The sequence below is a fragment of the Triturus cristatus genome, chromosome 4_1 (genome assembly GCF_964204655.1).
Source record: "Triturus cristatus chromosome 4_1, aTriCri1.1, whole genome shotgun sequence".
Taxonomy (NCBI): domain Eukaryota; kingdom Metazoa; phylum Chordata; class Amphibia; order Caudata; family Salamandridae; genus Triturus; species Triturus cristatus.
Genome location: NC_140585.1, coordinates 232,494,284 through 232,509,746, shown reverse-complemented (window position 1 = coordinate 232,509,746; position 15,463 = coordinate 232,494,284). Strand labels below are relative to the sequence as shown.

Sequence of the window (15,463 nt, the reverse complement as noted above, 5' to 3'; positions counted from 1 at the left end):
TCTAGCTCGCTAATGCATAGGTGAAGACACCTCTAGTACGCATTTCGGCCTGTCCGGAGAAAGGCAGCCATCAGACCCGACATACGCACTTGCAACTTAAGCTCAACCACCTCATACCCTTAGTGGCTCGACTGAAGGCTGACTGTTAGAAATGGGGGTCTCTAGTTGGCAAGGGCTTGCACCTTTGTCCAAATAGGGACCCTTCTTCCTAGTCAGGATAAGGGAGTTACACTCCTAAAATAACCCCTGCTCACCCCCTTGGTAGCTTGGCATGGCAGGCTTATCTTAGAGGCAGCAGCCTTTGAGACCAAGACCACTGGGCTGGCCCAAAGACTTTTGGAGGGCACGATCACCCCTAACGCCAACATCTTGGAGACCTCCTACTTGATGCTGGCCCTGACCCGGTCAGTCAACCTGTAAATTTTGAGCTATACAGGAGGGCTGTCACCAGTGTCCATGGCATGGGTACACCAGTGAGTAACACCTTCAGTCAGAGAGAACAGTGGGGCGAACTGTCCCAACAACTGGCAACAGTCCCCCTGCTGCTCTGGAGTCAGTGTAGGGGAGAGGATCACACCTTCCACTGACCCATCGTGCTCCTTGGTAGACAGGAGGTCAGGGAGAGTCTCACTCTCCTCTTCCACCCCATCATCTGTCACAAGGAGCATGCTCACTTCGGACCTCTCGAAGTGGGGCTTGAGGCTGTTCACGTGGAGGACCCTCAAAGGGCTCCTTGGAGTCCGCAAAGACACCAGATAGGTGATGTTACTTTTGTGCTCCACCGCCTCAAATGGTCCAGTCCACTTGTCCTGCAAGGCACAAGGTTCCACTGGGGCCATGACCTACACTTTTTGCCCCGGGTGAAATTCGACCAGAGTGGCATTCTGGTCATATCACTTCTTCATGTCCTCCTGGCTTGCTTCTAGGTTCACCTGAGCGAGTTTCCTGAAGTGGGCAGTTTGGTTTCTGAAGGCCAGCATGTAACTAAACACATCCTGGGGAGTCTTCCTGGGAGCTCCCCCCAGCCTTCCTTCACCAAACGCAGAGGTCCTCTGACAGGGTGGCCTTAGAGAAGCTCAAAGGGACTGAACCCAAGAGACTTCCGAGGCAAAGAGAAGGCATAGCAAGAGGACGTCCCACTTACGCCTCATGGGTTCTGTTAGACCCTTTATCATGCCTTTCAAGGTCTGGTTGAATATCTCCACCAGACCGTTTCCTTGTGGGTGGTAAGGAGTGGTGAACTTGTAGGTTACACCACACTCCTTCCACAGGGATGTCATATACTTGGATATGAAATTGGTCCCCCTGTCAGAAACCACCTCTCTGGGGAATCGCATGCGGGAAAAGATCCCCATTAACACCCGGCCCACCACTGGCACCGTCGTTGTCCTGAGAGGGATTGCCTCCGGGTACCGGGTAGCATGGTCCACTAGGACCAGCATGTACCTGTTGCCCATGGCTGTCTTGGGATCCAGTGCCCCCACAATATCCATCCCTAACCTTTCAAAGGGTGTTCCAACAACAGGAAAAGGTTGTAGAGGAGCTTTGACCTTCCTCCCACTCTTGCCACTTGCCTGGCAAGTTTGGCAAGACCTGTAGTGTCCATCTGACTACCTTCGCATTTGGGGCCAAAAGAAGTGGGTGACAAGCCTGCCAAAGGTATTGTCCTGCCCCAAATGTCCTGCCAAAGGTACGTCATGAGCCAGACCCAGTAGGAAGGTCCTGAAGCGCTGATGTACCACCAGCACACGGGTTGGCCTAGGCTCACTGTATAGGAGACCATTCTCCCAGTAGATCAGATGTGACCCGGACTGATCACCAGCTGCCTGGTCTGCAGCCTGCCACCGCAGACCCTCCAGAGTAGGGCACTCTTTCTGCTCCTTGCAGAATTCCTCCCTGGTGGGGCTCCCTTCTTGCTGCCAATAGGTCAGCTCAGAGAAGTCCCCCAGTTCGGCTACCTGCTCCCCTGTAGGTACTGGTGTGTCCCCCTCGAGGTCCACCTCCTCCCGGTCCGTGGGAGCTTCAGAGGCCGGTTCACCTCGCCCCCTGCCCTTTCTCTTGGCAGGGACTTGGGCCATTGTTCCAGGCTCCAAGTCCTCTTGATCACCCTTCCTGGCTGCCATTGACAAGTAGACACTCATGCCCACTCTGGCAACCCAAGCATCTCCAAGTGAGACCTGAGCTCCACATCCTTCCATAAGGACTGCTCCAGGTCGTTACCTAGCAGACAATCTACAGGCATTGTAGGGCTCACAACCACCCTCAAGGGACCTGAGACCCCCCCACTCAAAGAGAACCTGCGCTATCATACACTGGTGCTCTGAGTTGTCTACAGCAACTTCTTGGTGGAATGCCCCTGGGACTACCTGCTTCTCAGAGACCAGGTGACACCGGACTGAGGTCACACTGGCTCCAGTATGTTTGAGAGCCTCTACCCCTTTCCCATTGATGGTCACCCAGGTGTTATATTTCTTTGTGTTAGGGGGCACCTGGTTTCCTGGGACCAGCTCACTGTCCCCTAGTGAGACGAGGGTCATTTCTGTGGGATCCCCACCCCTCCTGTGGGCACCCCTCCTCCCCAAGCGCTACACTAGCCAACACCTTGGTCTGTCCACCGGTGGTTGGCTGTGTCCCCTTTGGGCACCTGGGATCCCCCTTCAAGTGACCCACCTGGTCACATGAAAAACACTTGCGGGGTGGGTGTCAGCAGGCTTTCTGAGAGAGACCCCTTTCTTCTTATCTCCTGGGGGATGGGAACCTTTACCCTGGGTATTAGTTTGGGGCCCTTTAGAGAACTCCTGTGCTTTACCCTTGTCTCTCCCACTTTTCTGCTGGGGACCCTGCCCACCTTTGGCTGAGTCTCCCCCAAACGCTTTCTTGTGGACCCTGGCACTCACCCAGCAGTCCGCCTCCATAGCAAGCATCCTGGGGTCAGTCAGCTTACTATCAACTAGGTGCTGGCGCAGATCTGCAAAACATTGACTAGACAAGTGCTCCCATGCAATCTAATTGTAGAGCCCCTGAAAATCTGTCACATTACTGCCCTTCACCCAGCCATCCAGTGACCTGCAAAACATATCTACACATTCCAACCAAGTGTTGGCCTCAGACTTTTTACTAGACCTAAACTGATCCCTGTACTTCTCAGGAGTAAGTCCATATCTAGTGAAAAGGGCTTCCTTCATATCAGCATAGGTGAGGTTAGGCCCCTTACCCAAAGCCGTCAAAGTATCCCTGGCTTCTTCTGGAAACAAAGGCCACAATCCTGCTCCCCAATTCTTCTCAGGGACCCCATTCATGTGTATCGCTGCCTCGTAACCCTGAAACCATCTTTGTATGTCATCCCCTTTTTGAACTCTCTGCTCACATTCTTAGGGATGTGTACGATTCTGTCTAGATGTCCTGATGAATTGCTGCCACCCTCTGAGCTGGGTCTACTCCTTTGATCCAGCTCCTTCATTCTGATTTCATAATCTAGCAACATTTGTTTCTCCTCCATGGCTAGTTTGAGCTTCTCCAATTCAGTTACCACCTTCCCTGCTTCCTGGCTGTCCTCCAGTTCTTCTGGGGACAAGCTACTACTGCCTGGCCTGGGGGGTCCCCCCTCCCAAAAGCACATCCACCCTGGAAATAGGCTCCTACGCCTTTCCACTGAGACCACCAGATTGACCACCGGCATGTCTGGCTGCTACCAAGGCCCTCAGCGCCTTTTGTAGTTCATCCTTCCTGGTGACGCCTCTGACCTGGACTTTCAGGTTCTTGCAAACCACTTTCAATTCCTTTACGTTGTAGGATTCCAACCTATCCTCCTCAAAGGCAATTTCCATGGATACAATAGATGAGGCTCTTGATTCAGGCAGGATGAAGTAACAAGTTTAAAACTGGCAAGCTCAAAAATAGGTTCAAAAAGAAAAAAGAACCAGTATGTGGTACGTAATGATCTGCGATATGGTAGTAGTGCACACCAATCACTGTCAGTCAAGTGCAAACAAAAGTCGTATCCTCACCGCTGACAACCAATGTTAGAAATGGGGGTCTCTAGTTGGCAAAGGCTTGCACCTTTGTCCAAAAAGGGAACCCTTCTTCCTAGTCAGGATAAGGGAGTTACACTCCTAAAATAACCCCTGCTCACCCCCTTGGTAGCTTGGCACGAGCAGTCAGGCTTATCTTAGAGGCAGTGTGTAAAGCATTTGCACATAACCAACAGTAATACAGTGTAAACACTACAAAAGGACACCACACCAGTTTAGAAAAATATCCAATATTTTTATATACTTAAGACAAGACCAAAAATGATTAAAAATCCACAAAACAGTACTTAAAAATCTTCAGTTATCAAAATAACCTTGCAAAACAGTTCCTTGATGTCGATAGCTCTGTCCGAGGATATCGCGGCGTTGTGAGCAAACAAATCCAAACAGCTCTGGCTGACCGCGGTGTCGCGGGCCAGCTACGGTGTCGGGAAGACCCGCAAACAGTACCTTTCAGAAATGAAGGGCGTCGATGACCTCTTGTTGAGCTTCCGAACACACGGTGTCGGTAGGTGTCGGTAGGCGTCAGTTCCGGAGGTCGGTGCAGGAGTCGTAAGGGCCCTCGAAGTCAGATGCATTTCAGATCGAACTCCTCTTTGCTGAAGTCAGGAGCGCTGGCATCGGCAGGCGTCGGGTGCTGCGGTGCGAAGTGCAGCAGTGCGGCGTGCGGTGCCCTCAGGTCGCGGTGCGAGCAGCGGCTCGGTGGTGGCGTCAGATGGCATCATCGGTGAGACCAGTGTCGCGGTGTAAGATGAAGGCGGTGCTTGTCACGGTGCTGGCAGGTACGGTGCAAGCAGCGGCGTCATCATGGCTGAAGCGCTGTCGTCGGCTGACAAAATGTAGTCGATGGCACCGGCATCGGTAGGCCAAGGCTTCGGTGCAGGATGAGGGCGGTGCGTCGTGTAACTTTACGGGCGGTGCCCTCGAACCACGGTGCAAGCAGAGGCGTCGAGTCCGGTGTGGAGCGACGTCGTCTGGGATACCAAGGTGTCGTCATGAAGCGAGGTGGTGTGGAGTGCGGTGCCCACAGGTCACGGTGGGAGCAGCGGCTCAGTGGCGGCGTCAGCAGGCGTTGTCGGTGAGACCAGGGTTGCAGTGCGGCATAGCGGCGGTGCCCTCTGCGGTGCCTTCAGGACACGGAATAGGCAGCGGCGTCGTAGACGGCATTGGGCTTGAAGTCTTTGCTATTCCTGAGACTTCTTGAACAGGGGGCAAGCTCTTCCTCAAGCCCCTGGAGAAACTCACAAAAGTAGCTTGCAGAAAGTTCAGTCCTTTCACGTCCTAAGACAGAAGCAGCCACTGCAGGCCAACACAGCAAAGCACAAAACAAAGTGGTAGTTCCTCCTCACAGCTTCTCCAGCTCTTCTTCTTGGCAGTCTTCTTGATCCAAAAGAGTTCTAAAGTCTTGGGGTTTGGGCCCCAATATTTATACTAGCAAATCCTTTGTCCTCTGAAGGCAGAGGGTCCTGTACCTAGTTCAAACCAGTTCTGGGTGCATCCTGCCAGTGTGCACCTTCTTCCTTTGTCGGTGTGGGCCAAGGTCATCAGACGCACCACAGGAGGTGGAGCCAGCATTGTGGAAGGCAGGCACAGCACTATTCAGTCCAAACACAATGTTAAAACCATCTTCACTAAAATGTATTTTATCATTCTGAGTTCAGGCATACTAAACTTGAATTTCTACTGTGTTCCCTGGGTCAGTTAGGATTATAGGATGTTAAAATCAAACTGCCCACTCTGGCCTATGGGGAACAGGTAGCTTTGCAACAGTGAAAAATGAAGCAGGCTGTAATTCACTATCAGGACATGCCACACACACCAGGGCATGTCCTACCTTTCACATACAATGCACCCTGCCCATGGGCGTACCCTGGGCCTACCTTAGGGGCGACTTACATGTAGAAAAGGGAAGGTTTAAGTCGACATGGCAGACCTAGGCTGCGTACAGGCTCTGCAATGGCAGTCCAGAGTTACACTTTACGGGCTGTTTGCGTGGTTGGCACAATCCAGTGCTGCAGTCCACCAACAGCATTTGATATATAGGCCCTGGCGTTCGCAGTGCACTTTACTAGGGACTGACACGTAAATCAAATAGGCCAATCATGGAGACACCAATCCATAACACATTTTAGAACAGAAGCACTTGCACTTTACCACTGGACAGCAGTGAGAAAAGTGTGCAGAATCATTACACCAGCAAAAACAGAGTAAAAAAGGGAAATCAGAAAGCAAAAACTAAGGGGAAACACGCCAAAAGATGCCAAGTCTAACACTGACTGACGCGGGAAGATTGAATAATGCAAAACACTTATGTTAGTTGTTTTGCTCACATTTAATTGGGAGGCCAGAGAGGCAAAATACGAGTGGGGCAATGCCCCAACGACCTACGGGATGGAGTTCCTCTGCAGCAGAAGAAGAGGGCGCTACAGCATTTCTGTTTAGAGAAGTGCCTGGTGGGAGTTATGACTGTGTACCTTGGAGACGAAGTGACCTTGCTTCATTCACAAATGACTTTCCCAAGTTGAGAGAGAAACCAGTGGAATGGTATACATAGGTTGATAGATTTGTGAAGATGTTAAAGGTTTTTTGGGTGGATTTGAAAACCTTTTTTTACATTTTGGTACCCAGTGATTTGTGTGCAGAATTTAACGTGGCTACAGAATGGCATGAGAAATAGCCTCTAAGAAATGAGGTGACAGGTGTTCCGTCGCCATTGGTGATGAAAAAGTATCAACAAGTGATGACCTTTTTGAAAGCAAAAAATAGCAGCTAAAGATATTGATTGGGTCAAGATTGACAGGACGACCCAAGAGCCAACAGAGTCAGTGTATGCTTATTATAAGTTATTGTTGCAGGTGTTTAAAGAGTATAGTGGAATGGAAACTCTTGAGCCGAACGATTTGGGAAATTTTGTGCTTCGGTTTGAGACAGGATTGGAACATGAGGTTGGTTCAATGATTCAACAGCATTTCATTTGTTGGCAGAATAAACCAGTTGATGACATTTTGAGGTATGTGAAATACTGCAGTGATGAAATAGGCATGAAACAGAAGTTGTTGAAGGAGCACTTGATGGTGGTGCAGATGAGAGCCACACAGAGGGGAAACCCAAGTCAACCTTTTGTGAGAAATGTTGGTTCAATGCAAAGAGTGTGTCAGCAGGGTGCTCCTATGATGGAAGGAGTTCGGGCAGTGGAAGCTGGAATGTCGTCTTAATCCTCATAACATGGTGAATGGGAAATCAGGTTCAGAATTCAGGGTTTACCTAGCCCTAGAATAATAACCCAGTACAGTCACAAAATGTGCAGAGACCGAGAACGCAAAAATGTAATGTGCCACAAGCTTCAAAGTGCAGGTTCCACAAGCCCTGATGCCGCAGCAAAAAGTGAATGACCCCAGAATTACCTCAAATACAGTCCTAAATGTTAATCAAATTCCTTCCAGAATTGGGGTGCGCTTAAAAAATGTCCTATGTTTGACGTGTCTGAAGATTATGGTTCTGACCTGTCACCATGATGGTGCCTAAGGAAGGAGGGGGATTGTGTTCTTGGTGCAGTCCTTGAGGTAGACCTGGGTAGTCCATTTGTGGAAGGTGAGGTGAATGGCCATCCTGTATCATTCCTGATTGATACTAGTGCTACCCGCTGTACTGTAAGAACAGTGGAAGTTCCAAACCTAGCCCTCCCTGGAAAAAGAATCCAAGTTGAAGGAGTTGCAAATCAGCAAATGACAAGCCCAGTGACAAAGGAAGTGCCTGTTAAAATAGGATCTTTGAGGAGAATCACCAGTTTGTGGTGTGTGATTCGAGCCCTGTAAGTTTGTCAGGTCGCAACTTGTTTTGCAAACTGAATTGCACAATTTATTGTACTAAAGGTGTGGAGTTCCTAACCAATGTTCAGGATGTTGCCTTTAAACTGGCAAAGCAGGGTCGAGACATTGGAATGATCCCCTTGTTGACAAATGACAATTTACCCTCAGAGTTCAAAGACAATGTGAAGCTAGAGGTCTGGGACTATTCAGGAAAAGACGTAGGTCTAATCACAGGGGCTAAACCTGTTCCTATTAATGTAAAGCCAAACTTTGAGTACCAAAGAGCTCCAAAATATAATTGGACCCCGAAACAATTGCTGGGATTACTTCAGTGCTCGACCCAATGATACAACAAGGCATTTTGAAGGAGACAATAGGAAGTCCATGTAACCCACCCATTATGGGCTTGCAGAAGACTAGTGGTAAGTACCGCATTGTCCAAGATTTAATAGAGATTAATACTATTGTTGTTTCATGTTGTCCCATGGAACTGAATCCAGTTGTGATATTATTTCAAATTCCATGTGAGGTTGAGTTGTTCACTGTCATAGATTTGTGGCAAACCTTCTTTTCTATACCGTTGCATGAGGAATGCCAGTTCCTTTTTGCATTTCGGTTTCAGAAGCATATTTTAGGGTAAACAGAGAATCCATCTATCTTTAACCAGATCCTCAAAAAAAATCTTGAGTCCTTAATCATGCCCTGTAATTTAGTGCTAGTCCAGTACATCAATGACCTGTTGGTTGAGTCGAACACACAGGAGGCTTGTGAACAAGACACTTGCATTGTGGAACCTTCTCGCTGAGAATGGACATAGTGTCCACAAACAAATTACAGTATTGTCAAAAGGAAGTCCTGTTCTAGGACATCATATTGAGAAAGGAATGAGGTAGGTGTCACAAGAAAGAGTCTCGGCAATTCTGAAAATGAACCCACCGGCTACTCAGAAAGAAAACAGGATGTTTTTGGAAATGGAAGGCTATTGTTGTCAGTGGATCCCCAACTTCTCCCTAGTGGCCAAGCCTTTACAGAGGCTGACACACAAGTATGTGTCTGATTCGGTACCTTGGGATGGCGACTATTTGGTTGTCTTCTGATGGCTGTGAGATAATCTCGGTCGTGACCTGGCTCTGGGAATGACTAATTACTATAAAGCGTTTTCGCTCTTTTTCAGTGAGAGGGCTGCACTCTCTCAGTGCCTATACGGTTACATGATAATAGTTGAGGAATCGCTGCCTACTTTTCTGCTAACCTTGATCCTGTAGCTGCAGCACTGCCTGGATACCTTAAGGTTGTAGCTGCTACTGGTGTCAGAATTGATAGGTGTGAAAATATTGTAATGAATCATCCCTTGACTGTCTTTGTGCCTCACTCTGTAGAAATATTGTTGCCCCGTACCTGCACACAATTCTTTACAAATAGCCGCTTGACCAGATATGAGCCAATCATTCTGTCAGCGGATAACGTGACATTAAAGTGTTGTGCCTCTCTAAATCCTGCAACTTTGCTGCTCTTCCCTGAGAATAAGTGATGATAACGAAGTACAGTAGGACTGTCTTGATGTTACTCAACTGTGCACCAAGCCAAGATCAGATATCCAAGATGAGTAACTGCCTGCGTCTTATTTTGTGCTGTTCATTGATGGATCTTGTCTACGAGACAAAGCAGGAAACTTGAAACCTGCATACGCAGTTTGTACATTATCAGGCGTAATTGTAGCTTCCTGGCTTCAAGGAGTAACATTCGCACATGTGGCTGACTTGATTGCTCTTACTAGAGCATGCCGTGTTTCTGCACAGTTGAAACTTACGATATTCACTGATAGTCAGTACGGCTTTAGTGTTGTCCACAGTTCTGTACAGTTAGGGTCACAGAAGTGTTTCATGACCTTCAGGTTTCCCCGTGAGAAATGGGATTGATGTTAATAGGCTGCTTGAATCTCTACAGCTACCTGCCAAGATTGTGGTTGTGAAATGCTCTGCACACCGTAGTGGAGATGGCTATGTAACAGTCGGTAGCAGATACGCTGACGAAGTTGAACGTTACTGTGCCCTTAGTGCTTCTACATTTAACGGCGAGTACTGCCACAAATCAGCAGATGAGACCAATTACAACCTTTTAAAAATCACATCTGATACAAGGGAGGAAGCTAAGAGGTTATAGGAAGTAGTGAATGAGGCAGAACAGCAAAGTTGGGTCAGTGCAGGTTCGTTAAAAGAGATGATATTTGGGTTTTAGCCGATTTAACACCTGTGTAATGGCTTGACATTACCATGGCCCTGCTCACATTCGGAGGGATGCCATTCTACGCTTGTTTCAGCAGACATGGTTTAATCCCAGGTTCAGGTTGATGGCTGAAGGATTGCATCACATATGTGGTGTGTGTCAACAGATGAATGTAGGGAAGAGAACTGCAGCAACACTGAGTTACATAGGGTGATCAGAAGGTCCATTCAACAGAATGCAATTGGACTTTATTGAGATGCCTGTGTGCAATTGACTGAATGTGTATCTTTTCAAGTTGGGTTGAAGCTTACCCGACCAGAAGAAATGACAGTCTCACAGTAGCAAAGTTGTTGTTGAGGGACTTAATACCTAGGTTCAGGTTCCCGACTTCTCTGGAGCCAGACTGAGAAACTCATTTTAATAATGAGGTCTGGAGAATGTTATGTGCAGCATTGCAAGTGGAGCAGAGACTACATTGTAGTCATTGTCCTGATGATTCAGAAGTTGTCGAACAAATAAATGGCACACTGAAATCCAGACTAGCCAAAGTGTGTGCTTCAGTGTCTTTGAAATGGTCTGATGCTTTGCCTCACGTTAATGAGTCTTCCCAGTATTGCTGATCGGAGGACAGGATTGTCTCCTCATGAGATAAGCATGGGCAGAGCGATCAGATTGCAGATGTATCTGCAAATGAACTTGTGAACAGTACAGATGACATGATTCTTGATTACTGCAAAGGACTGGCTGACGTGGTGCATTCTGTGTCTCTTCAGGTTGAAGTTGCCACAGCCGTGCCACATCAGGAGCAGTGCCATAACCTCAGTCCCGGAGGCTGGAATCTGACGAAGAAGCATGTTAGGAAAATGTGCTTGGAGCCTCATTGGTGTGGTCCTTACCAGGTAATTTTAGTGACGACTGCGGTCAAGTGCAGAGGTCTCCCCAACAGGGTACATGCCACCCAAACTCGCAGAGTTGAGTGCCTCTTAGATGATGTAACAGCACCTCTCCCAAAAGGACAAGTTGTGACCGAGAGAAATCAGGAGCAGGTTAGACAAACTCTGGGGTAACAACAAGAGTTTGAAACAGCACACATTTGGTCTGAGGGGGGTGTCTACAGTTGAAAATGAGGACAGAGTGTCTCTTCCTGTGGTGATGACTGAGCCATATTCACATCCTGAAGATGATGCTGTGGTGAAGCGAGTGAGAACTGGAGAATGTTGGCCAAGACGGCAAGAGAGTGAAGGCAAATTTGTCTGAGGAAAATGTGCTGCACACTATTCCAGAGGATACTGAGGACTCTGACCTGAGTGACAGTGAAAACGAAGGGCTTGCACTCATGAGATCAAGAGAGCTAGAGCGCCCTGTCAAAGGTACTCTTCACCTGAGTGGACATATTTTGCAACAGATGACAGAGAGAAAGAGTTTTGGGATCTGGAGTAGACACTTGTGGCTGAACTGGGTTTTGACTATACCTTGCCACTGAACAAATTGACATGAATTATTACTGTCTTGATTTCCAGACTGAATTTTGAAATGCACTTTTGAAATAGAGACACTATAAATAGACTTTCTTTAAAGAACGAAGAAGAGTACTGAGGCCCAAAGCTGCTGAAGGAGCACAAGGTGTCATTTAGAAGAATACGGAGTAGTTCTAGGAAAGACAAAGGCGTTGTAAATAATTTGTTTCACGTCATTCGAACTTTGTTTTACCATTTGCACAGGTGGAAATCGACAAAGACGATTCTGCTGCTGGAATTTTTCACCAGGTGGTCAGATCTTAAAAAAGTTATGGAACCTAATAATAACAATAGTAGACATAGGTACATAGTAGCAGTTATGTTAATAGCTGTGATATTAGTATTGATCATGTTGCCTAAGGGTTATACTCACCCATGTATTTGAATTCTACTGAAATTAGATCACCTTGAGTCACCCCTAGTACATCGAGTTCTACTGACAATAGCTTTCCGTTCACTAAATGAGAGGGAATTAAAAGTAGATTTATCTAGATGAGATCTTTCTTCAAATGAGTGTTATAAGTTGCTTTCAGAGTACATTGAAACTATGAATGCTAGGGATTGCTATGTCTGCACGCAATTCCCTGCATCAGCTGAGGAGGGTATCACGTACCATCATATTTCTTTGACTTATGGTGTTACTTGTGGCCTGTTAATGAATCTTTTGTATGAACAGGGTAATTTTCAGTATTATTCAAAGAATTATGATTTAATTTTTTCAGAAGTCCCCATCCTTAAGCATTTAAATAGTCACCCTGAAGCTAAAAATATAGAGAGAATTAAAGGATTCTTTAACCACGCCATGACACTAGACACTGTCTTTGCTTTTGCGAACAATTTGACTTGTATTTTAACAGATGTAGACAAGAACTTTATAAATTCTGTTGAGGACAGGAGGAGAGGAATAGAATCTAAATCAAAGAAAGTTAAAATTGGATATCAGTGGGCTAGAGAAGAAATGAAGCATCTACTGGCAGAGAACTAAGCACCATTGAGTTTAGATTGGAGACCCAAGGGAAAATTATGCATATTCAGAGAAGTCTACAGCTGATACAAACCCTGTGGGAAACAGTGAATGCGAACACACCTTTAATCTAAAAGGCACTGGGAGTCATTATTGGTAGGTAAAGATTCTGTTATTTCTGGATTGTATTATGTTTGTGGAGCACATGCATATTTTAGGTTTCCCAAAGGATGGTATAGTACATGTTATTTGGGTATAGTTTTCCAAAAATGTATCTTGTGGAACATTTTGATGATCCTGTATGGGAACAGAAGACAGGACTCAAAAGAAGAGATCGTGCCAGAGAAGTAGTAGAAGATATATTGGGTGCAATGATCCCATCTGTAGGTGTGATTTTGAATGACATCAAGATTAGAAAGTTATCCACCATTGTGGATCAACTGTCCACCAGTACAGCTTTATTAGTTGTGGATACTGAAATAGTTGCTGTAAATTCCATGGGTTTGAAGAATCGCCTTGCTTTAGACATCCTCCTCACGCAAGAGGGTGGAGTCTGGCAGATGTTAAAGGCCCAACAATGTTGTGATTTCATCTCTGACAAGAAAAAACATTTGTATTAATAACACTACTGATCTGAAGGGAGATTTGAAGGAGTTGGAAGCAACATGTACTTATGAATGCAACTGGAAATGGATTTGCTTCAGTGGGTAGATGGTTTTGAAAAGTGGATTAGTGGTATTCGTCTTGAAGCACCTTGTGATAATTTCTCTTTGTGCAATATTCCTGGTTTTGATCTTTAAAGGACATGAATATACAAGCAAAGAAGGGAGTGAAGACAAAGAGAGCAGATATAGAATTAGTGGAAAGTCAGAGTAGATACTATGTTAAATGAAACATCTGGAGGAATCCAAACAAAAATGTATAAAACCCATGAGGTTTTGATTGGTCCACCTTTGAGAAGAGGGTCACCTTCAGACTCCTCACCCACGCCTACAAAGCCCTCCACAACATCGGACCCAAATACCTCAACGAGGAAGTATCTTTCCATGTACCCAAGAGGAACCCCTGCTCCGCTGACCTTGCCGTGTCAGAGGTCACCCACAGCCGCAGAAACAGAACAGGAGGGAGACCCTTCTCCTACATCGCAGCCAATACCTGGAACGAGCTCCCTGTAAACATCAGACACTCCCCGACCCTGCACACGTTCAGGAAGGACCTCAAGGCCTGGCTCTTCAACTGATCCGGAGCTGCACCCCCCCGCCCCCCCACCAGCGCCTTGAGACCCTCACGGGTGAGTAGCGCGCTTTATAAACCCCCTGATTGAGTGATTGATTGAATATTTTTTTAGATTTCCATTCTGATCCATCACTAATCCAACTTAGAGGCCTGCTTAGGTGACTTACAATGTTTGCCAATTGTACCTATGTGGCTGCGCTTCTCGTATACTGATGCTATCAAACTGAACTTACTTTGTCAACTAACGTTAACTTTTTAATTCTGTACCAGAGCGATGCTTAATTTGCATTGATTTGATTACTAATTTGCAATAAACCACCTTGACTTTAGTTATGAATTCCTGGTCCTTATTGTGTGGTCAAATGGGCTACACAGATTTGAATTGTTTTATTGAATGCTAACTCCTTTGCTCCTCAGTCAACCATAAAGATCTGCCAAATGGTAATTGCTTGCCAACAATAATATCTGTCATTTATTTTACTTCTAAGATGCAAGTGTGTGCCAATTTCCACATCTTATCTTAATTATAAAAAATATGAGCGCCACCTTTTACCAACCAGGATACTTACAGTTCCATGTCACAGAATCGCCAGTTTCTGTTAAAGCTCAGAATGGTGTCCATCTCATCTTGAGCCAGTTTAAAATCAAATACCTGGGAATGCAGGAGAAACAGAAATTGGGTCAATTGAGCAACACTGAGGAAATGGTCAATAAACTGCCAATCACAGAAGAATCGAGACAGTGTCTTGTAAAACGCTACACACTGCAGTTTTAACAGGCATTCATCATGGAATTTGGGGATCCTTACATTATCAATTTAGAACTAGTTAACTAGCGGATGCGGCAAGCTGCATATTAGACATTGGGCAAATTGTCTGCCAAACATCCTAGAAGAATATAAATGGTGGCAACTTGCGCAGACATCACAAAAAGCACAAACAAAGATATGTATTTCTGATTTATGAATAAAGATCCCATCATTTCACATTTGTACTTTAAATGAGGAAATGGATAGAAACTTCCATCTTCCCTTGATTATGATTTTCAATTATAATTGAGGAATTTAATGGCCAGGCTCAACCAGGAGATGATGTGGTCACACCCTTATCTGGCAGGTATTGGTATGAACCTTCCCTCCCCTCCTAAAACTACCCAACCTACCATTATTAAAATTGCCCCAACCCAGTTTGATGAAAGTTCCTACCTTACTAAATATTTATTTTGTGCTTTGTTACAAAATATTCAGAATTGTAGTTGACAATGTTACTTACCTGTAACTACAGTTTTCTAACACTGCTACTTTCATAGGTTCAACTGCTTTTAATTATTGCCCATCACCAAGTTGGGAAATCTTCGGTTTAATGAAGGTAGCAATAGTGAGATTTGTAATTCACAAAACTGCATGTGCCCAAAAAATCTAATGTGCACAGGGGGTCATCTTCAGATTTTCAAAACACAAGTGTGTAATTGGAGAGTAGTCTCGCAGGAGGATGCTTACATTATATGCCTGTGCTTTGAAAATCTGAAGATGAGGGAGTGTCATTCATTAATTTATCAAAGATATCAACACTAACAAGCTGCAGTTCTAAACAGTAATTTGTTTCTCACCCCCGCCCCCCCCCCCCGCACTTGATCTTCCACAGGCTCAGATGCTTTGAATTAAGTCAGGGCCACCCTGTT

At 46.0% G+C, this 15,463-nt stretch overlaps 1 protein-coding gene across 1 annotated transcript in view; it reads right to left on the bottom strand.

Moving 5' to 3' along the window:
* The window catches only part of LOC146854171 (aldo-keto reductase family 1 member B1-like), a 150,023-nt gene that overhangs the window by 23,184 nt on the left and 111,376 nt on the right, over nucleotides 1–15,463 (bottom strand). Inside the window, exon 9 of the mRNA XM_085651945.1 lies at nucleotides 14,353–14,435. Within this exon, the coding sequence (XP_085508071.1) occupies nucleotides 14,353–14,435 (83 nt within the window). The remainder of the gene's footprint in view (nucleotides 1–14,352; nucleotides 14,436–15,463) is intronic.